The sequence below is a fragment of the Temnothorax longispinosus genome, chromosome 9 (genome assembly GCF_030848805.1).
Source record: "Temnothorax longispinosus isolate EJ_2023e chromosome 9, Tlon_JGU_v1, whole genome shotgun sequence".
Taxonomy (NCBI): Eukaryota; Metazoa; Arthropoda; class Insecta; order Hymenoptera; family Formicidae; genus Temnothorax; species Temnothorax longispinosus.
Window position 1 is genome coordinate 1,928,228 of NC_092366.1, and position 16,907 is coordinate 1,945,134.

General features: G+C 44.1%; 1 protein-coding gene and 1 long non-coding RNA gene across 2 annotated transcripts in view; one reads left to right on the plus strand and one right to left on the minus strand.

Annotated features, from left to right (window-relative positions):
* LOC139818767 (uncharacterized) overlaps positions 1 to 10,761 on the plus strand; it is a 150,383-nt gene extending 139,622 nt beyond the window's left edge. Inside the window, exon 3 of the long non-coding RNA XR_011733512.1 lies at positions 10,335 to 10,761. This is a non-coding gene — a long non-coding RNA (uncharacterized lncRNA). The remainder of the gene's footprint in view (positions 1 to 10,334) is intronic.
* The window catches only part of LOC139818766 (uncharacterized), a 236,510-nt gene that overhangs the window by 146,286 nt on the left and 73,317 nt on the right, over positions 1 to 16,907 (minus strand). Inside the window, exon 3 of the mRNA XM_071787654.1 lies at positions 3,635 to 3,737. Coding sequence (XP_071643755.1) covers positions 3,635 to 3,737 — 103 coding nt within the window. The remainder of the gene's footprint in view (positions 1 to 3,634; positions 3,738 to 16,907) is intronic.

The following is a 16,907-nucleotide window of genomic DNA, read 5'->3' on the forward strand; positions in this document are numbered from 1 at the left end:
AGGATAGACCTTAAAACTATCACCACAGTATCTCCAAGAGGCGAAAACGACAATAGTTAACAAGACAAATAGCTAAAATAAATAAATAGCAAACAATTAATAATAATGTTACGATCGTGCCTGGATGATCGACCGTTGTGTGAGAAAGTATCAATCTAAGATTGAGTAATCGAGGATTAATCAACGGAGACAAGCAAGTGTTGTTTTCTTTTAACAACACTTTATCGTGATGCGTGATACTAATCGCTTCTGTCAATGTGCTCGGCCGACTGATCACGGCAGTTCTTAGGTTGAAATGAGCCTCGCGTGGATACATCGAGCCGAGTAATAAAGGATACTACTCATTATCGACAGAGTGTAATCGATGGCTTTATGAGTCAGGTGCCGCGATGTGTACGCCTGGCACGATAAAAAGACGTCGGATAAACCGAATACTGGACAGACGATGAAGCGCGGTGAAAAACATTTAATTGGACTAGATTGTGGACGGCCGAGGGTTGCTTGGAGCGTAGATGACCGGTTCGCGCAGGCACGTAAAGTATTGAAGGCGAACTTCGGAAAATTCTGCCTCTCGTCGAGCGCCAAGCCGTACGCTAAATTGCTCCTCCCGGTGTATTACCAGGAAGGGCGGATGGAATTTAGAGTACGCGTATCCTCTTATCGCCGAGGTTACGCCGCGGCGGAAAGAAGGTCGCTATATACTCGACATCGAGGCTTTAATCGCGTAACTGTACCCCGCCGTCCATTCTAACCCTTCATTAGGCGCGCATCTACTTTCCGTGATTTTTATTTCAGCGCGACCAGCCGCCCGCCGTGGATATCGTACGTACGTAAAACGCGGCTTAAGTTAATCCGCGTGTAATGGTCTCGCAAGGTTACTCCTCGATCGTTCCCGATGCTGATGGCGCGTGCGCTTTATCGTATTAGGGTAGGCTATCTGAGGTAGGTACGACGATGTCTGAGGTACAAAACGAGAGACGGGAAAAATATTAATATTATGCAATGTAAAAATGTATGCTTAAAATGATCTGATAAATTATCTGGCGGGAGACGCGAGAATAGAAAACGATTTATGAACATCAAACGATATCGTCTTCTTATTCGAAATTTGAGGCGGTTACAGTCAGAATTCATCAAGTACAAGCTTTGCAAGATACGCTTTATAAATATGACATTCAAAGCAAACTCTCTCTTTCTCTCTCCGATCCTAGATGGTTCATGTATGCGATACGCATCTCGCGAGCACGGGCGGCCCAGGAAGCCATCTTGTTAAACTCCAGGGATTTCCGGACAAGGACGAAAGGATCATTAGCGTCGGGCCGGATTCATCGCTCATACGCGAGTTCCCGTGCGATGAAAACTGCATGGAGAAAAGACAGACACGTCCCATCCCGTCGATATAAATAAAGTATCGAAGGGATGGACACACTTCGGCCCGTCCGAACACAACGACGAGCCAAATGAAAAATGCCGAGACGGCCGATCAATGTAAATATATTCATGACGTGGGGTGGCCGAGCGGCCACAGGGATGCCAGGATATATACGCGTGCATGGCGGGGTTTTATAGGATGGGGTTCGCCGAGGACTCGATGGCACTTGGACGGCACATAATTCACTCTTTGGCAGCTCATTACAATTTAAAAAGGCCTTTGTCAGTGCACTACTCGTGATTTCGTTCACAGTCTCGTGGCCCTCGCGCATCATCGTACCTTCAGTGGCAGCTAACAATGCTCTACTTAGTTCGTTCGACACGTGTTAAGTCCTCAACATAAAATCAAAAACATAAATTAAATCCGGTTACGCGGTGTTGAGAACTTGAGCCAAATTAAATTAAGGTATGATAGATATTTAAATTAAGCTAAACAATATTAAATAATTAAGATATAAGATACTTATAATTTCTATTGTAAACATTTTCTAACAATTACCTATTAAAAAGAATAATAACACTATGCTCATATGTGAATGTGACTTTTTGCACGCGTCACATCCAATTCACGTAATCTAATTGATACTGTTCGTTATCTCGATAATAATTTTGCCGTTACGCACGATCAACTTTCACCGCTACAAACGTGCATAGATTATTATCCTAATCACTGACGGATCAATAATGACGAATCCGTTTTCTCTCATCCGCGAAACCGGTTTAAAACAAAGAGCAATGATAGGCCACGATATTTTTAATTTAAATTCGTACCAGTCATATCGAAACAGAAATGACTACGTTCGCATTTTCGAAACTGATTTCCGCCTATTACGGTCTTCTCTTTTATATCGATAATTTTGAATGACATACAAGAATGCTGATTTATGAAATGCAAGAACACGAGACATAGGATTATCGGTGTATCGAGCAACCGATATTTTTCCTAATGATACAGTAAAAACGTGGATATTAATTACGTGAACAATGCATTTGTTTTCGACATTTGTTATGATATTCGATATTGCAGTAAGTTTACGAAAATTTCTGTTTTAAAATGCCAACAGTTACATAATATATATTGATATACGATACATTCAAAACGAGTATATGAAACAACAATAGCAACAGATCCGTTACTCTTTTCTCGATATTCATCATATCTCTCCGATGCCACGTGAAAATAACAGATTTAATGGCTAATTGGTTACGCACAAGCTAAAAGCGCATGCTACAAAAATGTATGCGAAACTACGCTAATCGGCGAGCGGCCGACAAGTGTCTGAGTGCTCGATTATCTCGTTGATTACGCACCACGCTCGCGTTTTATACCTTAAAGCGTTTGTTAATCACTCTCTAAATCCGCCTTCGACGAGTATTCGCGAACCCGGCAATCCGCGAGAATAATTACCACGTACGCCGCTCGCAACGTGCGCCTTTTTGCGCAACGAAATGCGCGCGCGAGATTGCGACACCTTTTGTTCCGACGTAACACGGAGAATCGAAGCCGGGCAAGAGCCGGGTAGAAAAAAAAAGAGAGAAAGAGAACGCGCGCGTGCAACTGCGTTCCCGCGGGATCGGGCGGAAAAGGAGAAGCCCGAAATTGATATGTATTCCATGTTGCGCCGCGTCCAATCTATCGCGGGTCAAGCAGGCGGAATTTTAAGCGCGGTTTGACGTATGCGCATGTACGTACATGCGTGCGTGCGCGTACGGGTGTTCGCCACCCGGGTGTCGAGATAGCCCCAGACGATGAAACTGTGCGAAACAGTGGCCGACCGGCCCCTGGATCACCTCCTCGAATTCAGGAACTTATGAGGGCATAAAGTATCCCGACATCTTATATCGGCGAATACGTGCGTATTCGATACGTGTGCGTACACGCGAGCGCTCCTTTCTATTGTGCAAAGGGGTGGCGCGCGGTCGCGATGCCCAACGAGAGTTGGGCGGCGGTCATCGTTGGAAAATTGAATTTCGTCCCTGAGGGCCCGTCGGATGAAGTATGCTGACAGTTGGAAAATTTGCGTTTAACCGCGCGCGCACGCGACACCAGGGCGCCGGAATATCCCCGGGAAAAATCTTCCCGCAATTCATTTTTTTCGTTCTTTTTCCCTCTATTTTTTTTCAAAGGTTTGCCCGATGGAAACGCGAGAATTCCAATATCGCAGAACGCTCTAGAATTTTTTCGAAATGTGCTTGGACTTACCGTGAGGCACCCATCCATGATGACAGTTCTCGCAGTAGCGCAGATGACGTTTTCCGGGTGTGAAGGATTCGCAGGAGCAGCCGTTCACCGTGCAGCGAATAGACTGCAATCAAAAACAAGTGCGTCATTGTAGAGAGACTATTAGGTTATGGGGGAAAGTATCATAAAACGTTTAAAAAGAGTCGTCAGCGACGCCTTCTATTTAACAAGAAGGCTTTGTTCATGCGCGGATTAAGAGACGATCGCCGTGGGCAAGTGGAAAATGGGCGACAGGGGTTCCTTGTATTTTGAGTGACCGTTCGGCGTAACGCCACCCCAGAGGAAGCTCGTAAGAGACAAGCTCGTCGGATTTTAAGGAACCGTGAATATTTTCCGCCCTTCGACTCGGAATTAACCTCCTGGGAACGACCATCCAATACTGCCCTCCCCCCTCTCCCTCGAGCAGAAGAAAAGGAGCCGACCTCGTATCGGTATTATTTTATATATACGAGAACGCGGCAGAAAACTTTATTCTCCGCGCTGCTGCAAGTTACCTGCAGGTCGGTATGTATCTACATCGAGATATCGACGTATCTCGTCGTCGCCGTGCTGCATCGAGACGAAAAGGCAGCATCCCTTCCGCCTCAGCCCCCCGTGTCTATTATAGAAAGTTCGCCCGCGAGCAACACGAATATGCACTAGGAAACTTCGACTCGCAATTATCGCGCTAATGTGCTTGGGGGACCGTCCGAGATTTTACGTAACATCGCTTCTCGTATCGCTCTTAGATACCGCGAGTTTATTTACTCTTTCAATAATACATTAGCAAGGAATTTTAGTTTTACTTTTACAGCTCTCAAGTATTTTTTATAACATTGTTTCGTTATTTTATTTAAAAAAATGACATAAGTTAATTAATGATCAGATTTTCTTTCGGTTTATTCTTTTTCGTCGAAAAAATTAATTCAATCTGGGAACAAGTTGATTTTTTTTTCATAATAAACACTTAAATAAATATACGCTTTCCTAACTTTATCTTCGGTCCCGATCATCGCGCATCTTCCGTATCAGCGAAAACGCAATTTGCCGGGAGACGCAACCCCCGGCGACGTTCGCACGGGTAATAATTTGGAATCAGGGGCAGTTCTCGCGCTGCCTTCGTCCCTCGTAAAACGGCAGCGGGTTTATATAAAGAGGCGAAAAAAAGGGCAGCGAAAGAACGTTGAGAGGGGTAAAAAAGTTGTTTCACGGCAGTGTAGACGCCGGCGCTACCCGTTGTGTTGTCGTCATAACGCCGTTACGGCGTTACACAGCAGCGTTAATATAAAGACAAATGAAGCGCCGCGGTGCACGCTGTGCCGCCTCCTGCCCTGCTCGGCTATGTGTCTTTATATAGACAGTATCCCGTGCCACCGTGAAAAACGCATCCGCCGGGAATCTTCTGTCGCGCGAAGAAGCGACGCGCGAGGGCGACACGACCGACAAAATTTCGCAGGCGGTGAAATTTTATTAGCCACGCCGCAGGTTATTTATTCGGAATGGCGACAGATTATACGGCGATATTAGCGGAGCTGCTCTGCGTAAGAGGGAGCATTGTATTAGAATAAAAAAAGCGTGCGCGCGGTTATCTTGCGCCTCGCAGGCGATTTCCCTATTGTTTGCAGACGAATTTCATTAATGCTCTCTACATTGTGATATCTTTGTCCAATTTATTAATATAATTTTCTAACTTTTTTTATTGGCCTTTTAATTTTTCCTTTCCATTTTATAAAGCAACAGATTTATAACAATCAACTAAATTGAGAATATCATTTTGATTATTAATTTTATGTGTAGATATGTGTTTTTTCTTAATTCATCTCTTAATATATTTTCTGTAAATAATTCCAAAAAAATATGTTGTTAAAGCTGTGTTAGTGTCAATTTGATAACTAATAATTCGTCACTGATATATTTAAAATAAAAATTCAATTCTGAGCAAAAATATATTTACGCGCGATCTACATAGCATTTATATATTACATTATTAATATTGTACACGTAAAACTTCCTGGATCTTTCACTTCCATCTAGCAATATATTTGTCTTCCGAATGTGATAATAGACTGCCCACGCAACGAAGAATGCCATTTCTCGAGTTACATGGAAGGTGTGTGCATTCATTCATTTCAGCTCTTTTTCGAAACAAGAAAGTCAACTTCTCTTACACACGTGCGAATCAAAGTCTAGTTCACGTATCAAGTCCGATCAATATGCTGCGTTACATGCATGTCGAGTTCGGAGTAATGAGCTAACTGGAAAATGTGATTCCTAGTCACAGAACAAGTCGGTTTGCATATCAGCTCTATTTTTAAATTATTCACAATCCAAGTTCGTTGTGCACACGTGTAGCTATAGCCTGCAATGAGGTGAAGTTTTCTTCAGCTACTTCAATCAATGTAAAATTGAATGCGTAAATGTGCCTACTCTTTAATATATCCGAAAATATACAACTGTAACAAATTACAGTCCCATAAAACTTGCACTGTGAATAATTTGAAGGTAACACTATATTTGAAAAGGAAGTTGTTCAATGTCATTGAAGAAAAATGTGCAACTGTGCCGAAATAATTATGGACAAAGATTCTGTAACTCCATAACTAATGTAGAATTTTTTTTCAAGTTATTTTTGTCCACAATTTATTACGTCACTGTTGCACGACTGTACGGATTCGGCAGGTTTCTGGCCCGAGTGTCTCTATCACCTCAGCCATCCCCCTTTTACTTTCGCGCGCTGTCTTCTGGTATCGCGCCGCACAGAAGGTAATAACATTTTTACGAGCCTCGAAACATTTATTGCCGCCTGTAGGCCGCCACGCGGTTTTATCATCTCCTTCCTCGATACTTGCTGCTTAAGAATGCACGAGCGTTCGCGAGCGGGTGCATATGTGTGTAACGATCGTGTATATGTTTCCTCGCGGTTGTACGTCTTTCGATTAGAGCGATAACGGCTCCGGCAATGTCTCTCTAAAGGCGCTTTCCATCTCCCTACGTGATTAATACTTCGGAAGCGACCCCTCTCCAACGACAACTTTTATCTTTAGCGTTTGTTGTTACAATTTTTATCGACCCACTTTTATCTAGAGTTGTAAGCAGACAATACGCCGTCTACTGACGCTCTTAATATCCTAGTGTTTAAAAAAGGAGATTGAAAATACGTATTGGATATCGTAAATATTTTTCTGAACTGAACTTATATAATTAGCCATAGAAAACTTATGGATGGTAATACATCTGAGGAGGAAATAAAGAAGAGATATCATAATAATGTAATATTGAGTACATTGATAAAAAACCGTAGAATCTATGGACGAAATAAAGATTATTGTTATAATAATTTTCGTACAAATATTTTTTCTTCTAAAAATGCAGGATATTGACGGTTAATGAATACGTGTTCTCGAGATTTGTGTTACGTGTCCACGTACATCAAAAGTCGCGCATAAAAAGGGATTACGGGAACGCGCGCGTACCCTATCAACTCGTAATTAACGAAGCGCAAGGTGCGCGATATTTAGAACGAGCTGCATCCTTCGGATGTGCGCGTGGTGTTGCGCTGAGTTGCATTGCATGTTGCGCTTTTCGTTGTATCACGGCGCTTAAAAAGCCTCGCGGCGCGCGTGCCGAAATTAACGTTCACGGCAGCTGGCTTTTTGTCGAGCGAAAGAGTAAGAGAGACAGAGACCGCTTAACTGCGTGCGCTCCCGAGAGCCGTTCACCGAACGATCGATCGATCGAGCCTGTCATACGGATCGTGATCGATCGCACCCCCACGGCCAAAAATTCTCGATCAGTAAAGGTTTTCCGGAACGCCGGTATTTCGCGAAAGAACGCGACAGAGTTTTAACTGATGCGCTATAATAAACAGACCAGTGATGATGTACAGTTTGTTATTTCGATGTCTACAGGTGTTTTTCGATTTTCTCCGGTACTTATGCTACTGTAAATTACTATTCAATTTTATAATCTCTTTTTATTGATTATGATTCTTCTGAAAGAATAAAAATGTTTAACCTCAACGAAAATATCCAATTATCTTATACGTCATTTTATAAAAATTATAAGTTTATACATATTGCTATTGCGTCGCTTATTCAGAATTTCTTCTGTATTTGCAATTATATACTTGTTTGTGATATAGTTCGGTACTACCTAATGCATGATTAAATAAAATATTCAGCATAATCTACAATAGATTATTTTAAACGACTTTTCGCGTCTCTCTAACTTTGAAAGATAGTATATAGGGAGAGATCGACGTCATCGCATTGTCATTGAGTTATCGTTATGATGATCATCATGCGGGACGTGCATTAAGCGATTGAGGAAATACGCCGAAATCAGCTGGAAAGCGCATGTACGCAACACGATGATGCGTGCATAATATATGACATGACGCTAGCGCGCAATCAGCCCGACCGCGTATTGCTCAAGGGACGGACAGAATAATATCGCGACTTATCGCGGTATAATAATTAATTGCCCGGATACGGATTACACGAGTTACGCAAAATTTCCATTCAATAACGTCCGCTATCCTGGTAATTATTATCAACGACCGAGCCAACGACACAATTCCACAGTGCGCCATTGTGTTCCGCGAGCGTCGTCTCCGAGAAACTAATATCGCCTAACAACAAATCAGATCTCTTGACACTCCACTAATTATCATTACTTGAAAACACTGTACGGACGTTCGTCATTTGCGTCATTTGTGGGCGATAATGGTTATTATTCGAAGTACTCTGCGTCAAGTGAACAAAAGAAAAAGATGATGGACGAGACTTAAAGGGGACGCTGAATATCGACGACGCGGACGTCGAACATTCTCTTAATTAATCGACTGACAGTTTTATTTAATTTTCCTTGACAATTCTTTACATTTCTGTCTATCGCAATTTTGCTTCTAATATGAATGTACAAAAAAATGTAATTATTTAACGTTTAGCATTAATCGAGCATTAAATACAAGAAATATTCAACAGAATTGAAGGAAAGAATTAAAACGACAGTCTTTTTTTTAACCTAACATCAAATGCAATGCATTTCCCGTTACGATTAAGATCGATCGCGCATCCTTGTAACTCGCATCCGAAATAAATCGAAATTTCATTATGACGAGTTCATCAACGTTTCCGCATGGAGCGGAAGATTAACGCGGATAACATCGGTGCTTGTTGCTGGGCCGGCCGCAAATTTCGGCCCCGATACGCCTGTCGATTACAGGAAGCGCAGGCGTAACGCGAAAGTGCCGAAAACTCGACGGCTCTCGGCGACGATGATGCCGATGATGCTGATCTGATACTACAGGGCCGTTGCGCGCCGTGCAAATCCGACGGCGCCTCGATGCCGTCGATTTCGCGCACGCTCGTGTTTAATGAACAGGGCTAATCTGGACCGATTCGAAACGCAACGCTAACAGGGTATACACACACCGACTCGTTCATCGTGGCAAATTAATTTGGCCGGCTCGAATTAAACCTCAAGTATAAAGCCTGGCATATGTGGGCGCGTCGCCCGTGGACTGCGCGAGCTCATTAATGAGTTCGAGGATTTAGGCTCTCCCGTGCATTGTGCTGATCGGATCTCCCACCCCCTTTCGCGGGTAACGGAGTGCGTGGAGCAGCATTATCCTACGGGCGAACTTCGCGTGCTCTTGCTTGGTAAAAAAAAACTGAAAAATGTTACATGTATCGAATCTAAGTGTGAGATAACAGAGTTCGAATATTTCCAGTATATAATAATAATATGTAGCGCGATACTTTTCTAACTCTCTAAATCTGAATCAGTGAATAGTAACTGATATCAGTGTAAAGTATGCCACTGATTCATGAAAAGTGGCATACTTTACATTGATATCAGTGACTATTTACTGATTCAGATTTAGAGAGAACGTATTTATAATTAACATTTAATCGCAAATTAAAATATAAATTAATAAATGGCTCGTTATCGTTTAAAATATCCTTTAATTTCGAAAAGATGATTGATATTTAGACGGTATTTAGCTACTGAAGAAGACAGAAATGATTCACAGTTTAGTCAACTTGGGCGCAACAGTGCTTGTATACGCGTTAGAGAGATGTTCGTCTAATAATAAAAAGAAAAATATTGCCACAGCAAAGCGATTTTTCGTTCAGCCTCAAGAACGCGCATCTTTCATCCTGGATAGCATATATGTATACATAGTACACGCGCCGGCGGAATAACGAAATGCTAACAGCCGACCGTTAACGCGCCGCGCGTTTAGCATATTGTCGCGACCACAATGGCAATTTACGTGATATATCTGCCCGTTTTCGCCGGGACGCGTTCAAATGTAGCGGAATTAACTGGCCGGATATTCGAGTGCCAACAAGAGCGAACGACGAAAAGAGAAAGAGAGAGATATATGCCTGTCATCACGTCTATGCGAATATGAAACTTGGCACGCACGTGCGTCGCCGTTCTAGTGGCCAAAATTTACGAGAAACACTGAAAAATCGCGAAGAAATACTTGTAATAATATTTATATATTATATTTATATTATACCTATAACTTATATGATTAAATAATGCGATCATTGTCTCCAGATTTACTAAATGTATATATTTTTAAGATATTTATAAAAGATACTTATAATATATTTATTACTGCTGATTACATATTTTCTTAAATTCCTTTAACAACATCTTGTTGCAGCTTACGACGCCCACTCATCAGTCCTGCATGAACGATAAATATCGCGCCGGCAACAAAATATATCGCGAAATAAGAAAGGTCCTTCTCGAGGGTTGACGGACGACACCCCCAGGACCACTAAGTCACGGGCTATGCTAACTTTGTGTGCCCGGCCGCCTCTCTGGAAGATCACCCTCCGCTATTTTTCCGACCGATGAAATAATGCCACCCCGATTGCCGGCCCTGATACATGTAGCGTAAAACGCGGCGACGATACATAGAATATATAATAATACGTGCAAGATTTTCCTCCCCAATGTGCTACATATCGATTATTTTCTATCTTCAAATTTGTACAAAGGTTTCGATTACTATAAAGATTCGATATTTTAATTTTCAATACCTAATAAATACTTTATGTAATGACTTATTAATAAAACGATACACTTAAATAATAATTGTTATTACAATAATTATTTCGATCACTCGAAAAATTATGCGGTTGTTTCTCTTGAAATTAAGATGTCTTTAGTGAAACTATATAATGGACGGGTAGCTTGTCTATTATACTAACGAATACCTAAACCCACGCTGATTTGACAGTAATAGCCGCATAGAAACGTCTCAATCTTTCATTGGTATGTGACAGGTCGAAAAATTTCAACCAAAAGAAACACTCGTACGTCTTAATTATTTCGGAAAATCATTGCGGAAAAGCCACAAAGCCGGACTCTCCGCACCTGTGGGAGTGACCCTTCTTTTCACCAGTGAGTAGAAAATTGCTTGTCTCCTTTTTCCCCCGTTTCCTTTTTCGTTTACCTCTCTGATCGCTGCGCGCGTGGACAGGTAGGCGAACGCCGGGAAGGGCGCGGGAAAGTGTTTTCTAAATCTCGTTATTACATCTCGCGGGCAAATGCGAAAAATAACTGAGGGCCGGGATACGCTGCACGCCGAGCCCGTGTATAGCCATCGTGGCGGAAGAGGTAGCGGGAGGACTTAATCCGACGGTTTAACCGTAAAACGGTGATTGCCGTGCGGATATTACGCACACATGTATTATACCCGTGTGCGTATGCGTATATCCGCACTCAGGGGGATTCCGGCAAAACGTTGCGAATGAGCGTTGGAAATTTCTTGCTTAACCCTCTTAGACTCGAGCCTGCATTTATCAACTTTTCGAGAGAAACGCGGAAAATGAGAAAAAGGAAAATTATTATTCGTGCCAGCGAATATGGATCTTCGATCGGCCGAGAAACACGAGGCCCGATCACGACGCGCGGGTCGCACCTAAAAAAATGACTAGACATTTTAATAGAGAGCGGCTTTTCATCTATCGTCCCTATCCATCGGCAATTTCCGATTGGGTCGTCGTTTCTTCGAAGGTGGAGTATCATCGGTCGCCATTGTCTACCAGCTAGCGGTCTCGCTGCGCCTTGTGCGCTTGACTTTTCATCGTGACGGCCACACCTTGCGCCGTCGTACGATCGTCGGCTGTTAAACGAAAATGAACCGTAATGGCGTAATAGCCGGTGGCAGCGGGGCCGCGCCACGCCGGCCGTCGTCGCAGTTTCATCGACGATCGACGTGATGGTAGCGACGCGAAGCCTGGCTTCCAAGCGATGAGAATATCGCAAGATGAGCTCCGTCCGACCGCGAAGAGATTCGTTCCTTCAAATTGATGTAAAACAAAACGGCAATCGAATACAATTTGTTGCAATGAAGTAGTTCTGCACGCAGTCGATGTCTTTTAACCCCATGCTGTACGTGATTTACAACGGTACAAATGATAGCGTCAATTTTATCGATCTTTCGCTACGCGAATACGTCTATAACTATATGCGCAACAGACTCGAGATAATATTTTTTAACGTTAGAGAATTACAACGAAGTTAAACGATACCTGCGTGAAGCGATACGCAACTAGAGCACAGCGTTAACGGATAGGCGATATGCAACGTCATCTTATCATTATTACAATATTTCCCTAAGCGTTCCCGTATGGATGACAGTACTATTATCGATTTTACGTATATACACGACCTAAACGTCAGCGGCGTTTAAATATCTTGGAACGTAACGTCCTCGCTCGTTCCCCTGTCGAGCCCCTTCCCCCCTTTCAAGATACTAAAATCGCATGTTGGGCTATCATTACAGAAATGACGTTCGTCAATAACGCTTAAACTTCGGTAGCGGGGTGTACGTACGGGGCGATCCCAGACACGTAATCGCGTAATGGCCGCCATTGGGGTGCGGGAGGGGCACCCTATTGTCTCACCGCATCGGTTGACTCGTGGCGGCGGACTCGTAACGACCTGAAACTTTCGATGCCGTGACACACTCCGCGGCCACACTTCTGCAAATGAAATGACACACGCGATTTCGACGGAGCTCACGTACACGGGGGGAACCGGCGATTTACATTTCGTCGACGACGAAAGCTCCGGCGACGAGCGTCGAGGTTCGGCCGGCTAGCCGGTCGGCCGGCTGGCATGGCTGATGGCTTTCTGGCACGGGATCCTGTTTCCAGACAAACGCCCGTTTCGCGAGAACGTCGTACGTTTCGGCATAATAGCCTCACAATAGAAATTGCGGAAACTGAAATCGCGGGGCTTAAGTATTGCTGAGCTATACGCAATACTATAATATTAAAATATACCACGTATGTTATAAACACGAATTAAGGATTTTGCAAAAACTTATATGAAATAAGATTCTTGGACACGTGTGTTTTCATTCTATATTATAAAATGTAATTTCAAAATTATTTTTACACAAACTAATTTATCATTCTTTTAATGCTATTTGAGATCTGATATTTCGTGTGTAAAATTCGCAGTGACAAAAAGAAAATAATACAATTTTTCTCGCGGTCCCCTGCAATTTCCTACGATTTCGTTCTGCGTGCTGCGGAGTTCTCATGCACAGGTGAAGACGAGGATCTCGAGTGAAACGAAAGATTCGGCCATGCGGCGACTCGCCGATATATTATATATAGTGATTGCCATTTCTCGTGCCTTAAGGTCATGAGCTCAAGAAGGCGTGTTTCGAGAGGAAGAACGAGGTGTGCAGTTCGCAGGAAATCGATAATCGGACCGTTTGACCAGTAACATCGTTCCCGAAGATGATATTAAGCAATCCCATCACGCACGTCGCGCGCCATTATTCCACGAGATGAGTGATTATAGTCTCACTGGTCGCTCTTCCTGGAATATGACAAGCGCACGAACTCTTCCAAAACGAGATCTAAAATCGATCTAGAAGAATACGTCAAAACGTTTCTCTTTGTCTCTCACACACACATGCGCGCGCGCGCGATGCTCAAATTAAATATTAATTTACTTTCCAATATGTGAGAAATCGCTATATCATGATTACAAAATTATAAGCGCACAATTCATTTCAATATTAAGTTAATTCTATACTTAATGTCTTCCTTGATAATTTATTTCTCTCTTAATCCCAGAATATTAAAATACATGTCATTTAATTTATTTGACTCTCTCCTATGTTTGTGAACGGTAAAATTATATTAATTAACCTATTTTAAACCACCGCGTGATGGATTTCAATAAAATTGTTTTTTATCTCGTACACAACCGCGTAGAAAATTATAATCGTTCCAGGTGCTTTATACACTCGCGATATAAAATTAAATCTCGTGTCGTTAAAAATGCGATTTCAACGTGCAACATGCGCTCCAAGATAGTTTGCACGATGTTGCGTACATGTAGCGGCCCGACCCCTTTCTCTTCGATCCGGGCCTCAAGCATAACGCCAACCCCGTCGGGATCCAGTCGATGTGTGATATATCGGCTCATAAAAATCCTCGGGAATAAAATATCTCCGGAGGATCTCGGAGGCCGAAGGTCGTCGTCGCCGAAAGGGGCCCCCTCGCCGGGGGTATACAGCGTGTTTATGGGTGACCAGATACACATGTGCGAGGGGCCCGCGCACGCGCGTGTAGGTGCGAACATTGTTAACAAGTCCCGTATTTTATACACTCCTTCAGAAACAACGAGGTGGACGCGAGGGCGGCAGGAGGAAAAAGAGGGGGAGGGAGCGGTCGGAGGCCAGAGGTGCTCCGCTTTGGTATTCGGCCACCTCTCGACTGCAAGACACGCGGAGGGAAAAGACGTGCAATTAAGTTATCGTAAAAAGCGTATAATCGAGACGCGTTTGATGCCGCGCGGATCTGCGCGCCGCATGCCCGCGAAGGAAGAAATATAAAGACGTTAAGAACGGAACGTGTAATTAAAGTAGTTCGGACGACCTCCCCGAGGAAATGAGCCTGGGCGTTGCTTGACATTTTAAAAAGCGTCCGCGCAACAACGTAGAAATGAGCGTTTGAAGGGTCGTAAGTGCGTGCTGTCGAGCCGTTTGATCGAACCGGCCGAGCTTTCGCAAAAATTTCAGCTTGGCTACAACGTAATGGAATAAAATTACTTCGCGGACGAGAAAAAATTCAATAATATTACCTTATTTTCAATATTACAAATACACTGTCAAACTCGCCATTACAGTTATTGATTAAATTAAAGAACTATCGTTCTTGGAGATTGTCATAAGTAGATGGATTTATAAAATCGTATTTCTAACCATACTTCATCGCTACCAAATGCTGCCATAATCAACGGATACGATCATAATGTCGGAAATCAACGTTGTGCCGACTGACGATCTTTTCCGCCGCTTTGTGTGTCAGGTTACGTAATTTTTGATCGATAGGATATCAATTCGAGCTATTAGAGGATGATACGGACATTTACATATAGATAGGCCTGTCAATGTAAATTATTACGGCAATATAACGTACGCGAGCGCGCACGTATCAATCCACGCTGCTGCTGATTCCCTCAAGAACTGTGCCGATCGTAAATGGCCGGTTCCGTGGCATCCGCAACGGAATTGAGAACCCTCCGAGCGCGGCGGCGATATTTCCAAAGGCTGTTACTCGAGCGGCCATAATTTTAAGCATAAACACTGATTTGGCACGAGCACTGTGTCCGATGCACCGTCGCTTCTCTACTCTTTTTAACCGCCGCGTTATGGAACAATGAAGTCTGTTTACCGTGATTAACTCTTGCGCGAACGAGAGCGAGAAGGGAAGACGAGAGAACCGATTTGCACTTTCGAACTGCGCGCTCGAAAGTGACGAGATTAAAAAAAAGAGCCGTAACGGAATGAGTCGAACAAATAGAGCATCGCGTTCACCGCCAACGCGGCCTTCGGGACGTTTATCAAAGTTATGGCTGTCGAAAAAGTAAAAAAAACTTTGTAAGTTCGTTCCGTAAGACATATCAGCATGGTACCTCAGAAGCGTAAGCTTTGAGAAATTTTAAATCAGTTTTCAAAAAATCGTAAAAATTGAGATTCAGTGACCTAATTAGTTTTATAAAGGAAATTGAAGAATCTTGAGATGAATCTCGGATTTACGAGAAAATTCACGAGATATGGTGAATATGTATAAAAACAGCTGCACGTCAGACTTTTATTTTCACTGACTTATATCAGTGTTTTACTGTTGCAACTCGCATTTTGAAAATACACGCCGGATATCTCTCGCGTTTCTACCTTTTTCTGATAATTCATTCAAAACCGGCGTAGGCCCGCGTCAACCCAAAATACCGGGTACAGGGGTACAGGAGTATACCACGATTTCCGTGCGGAAAACGGAGAAGAGAAAGAAGAGGACGATCGCCGGTCTCTCTTCCGGATTCTGTAAACGCCCGGCCGCGAAGCAAAAGGATCCGCGGCACTTATCCGGCCGGCTCTCTTTATTTTGCCGAAGTGCTTCCGGATATTCCCCGCACGTGGTGCTCGGTCAGGAGGTTAGGTTAAGGAGCGGCAGAAACCTCTCTCGCGGCGGCAACCCTCTCCCCGTCTCTTTCCCACCCTTCCTCTCCACCCGCTTCTATTTCGTTCCACCCTTCGGTGGTGGGTGGAGAGCAAAAGGGTTTCGCCCGGCAGACGAAGCAAACGAGTTCGGTTCTGCCCGGTGTACTCTGTTCGGAGCAAAGGGGTCGGTAGGTGGAAAGTAGGAGGAGGTGGTGGAGGAAGAGACGCGGGGGAGTCGAAAGGGGATCGCTGCCTCCTGCACACTGCCCCCGGGGGCGGCGTATTGATCCGGAGGCGGCGGCGGTCATCCGGCCGCTAATTAAATGCCAATCGCCAACCCATCCCCTTACCGAAACCCCTCCCGCTACCCTTCGTGCTCACGTTTCACTGCCTCCCCTTCCCGTCTCTCGTCCTCCACCGCCTCCTGCCGCCGCCGCCACCGCCGCCGCCGACGTCCCTTCTACACTCAATTCGCCCTCTACTTGCTGTGCGCAACCGGGTCTCCGGCGAACCGCCCCCTTTGAATCACCACGCTCGCGACCGCCATATACACCGTGATATCGCCATATCCTGCGTGAACTACCGACCTCCCCCCCCGCCTCCTCCCCCACGTCCTCTTCTCTCTGATCCCCACAGCCACCACGCGCGCGTTGTTTCATCGCCGGTGATCGTGGTATGCGACGCGGGTAACCTTTATTATGCCGCGCATTGCTTTACACGCGTGAGTCGATTTCGCGCGATTACACGCGGGAGAAAATG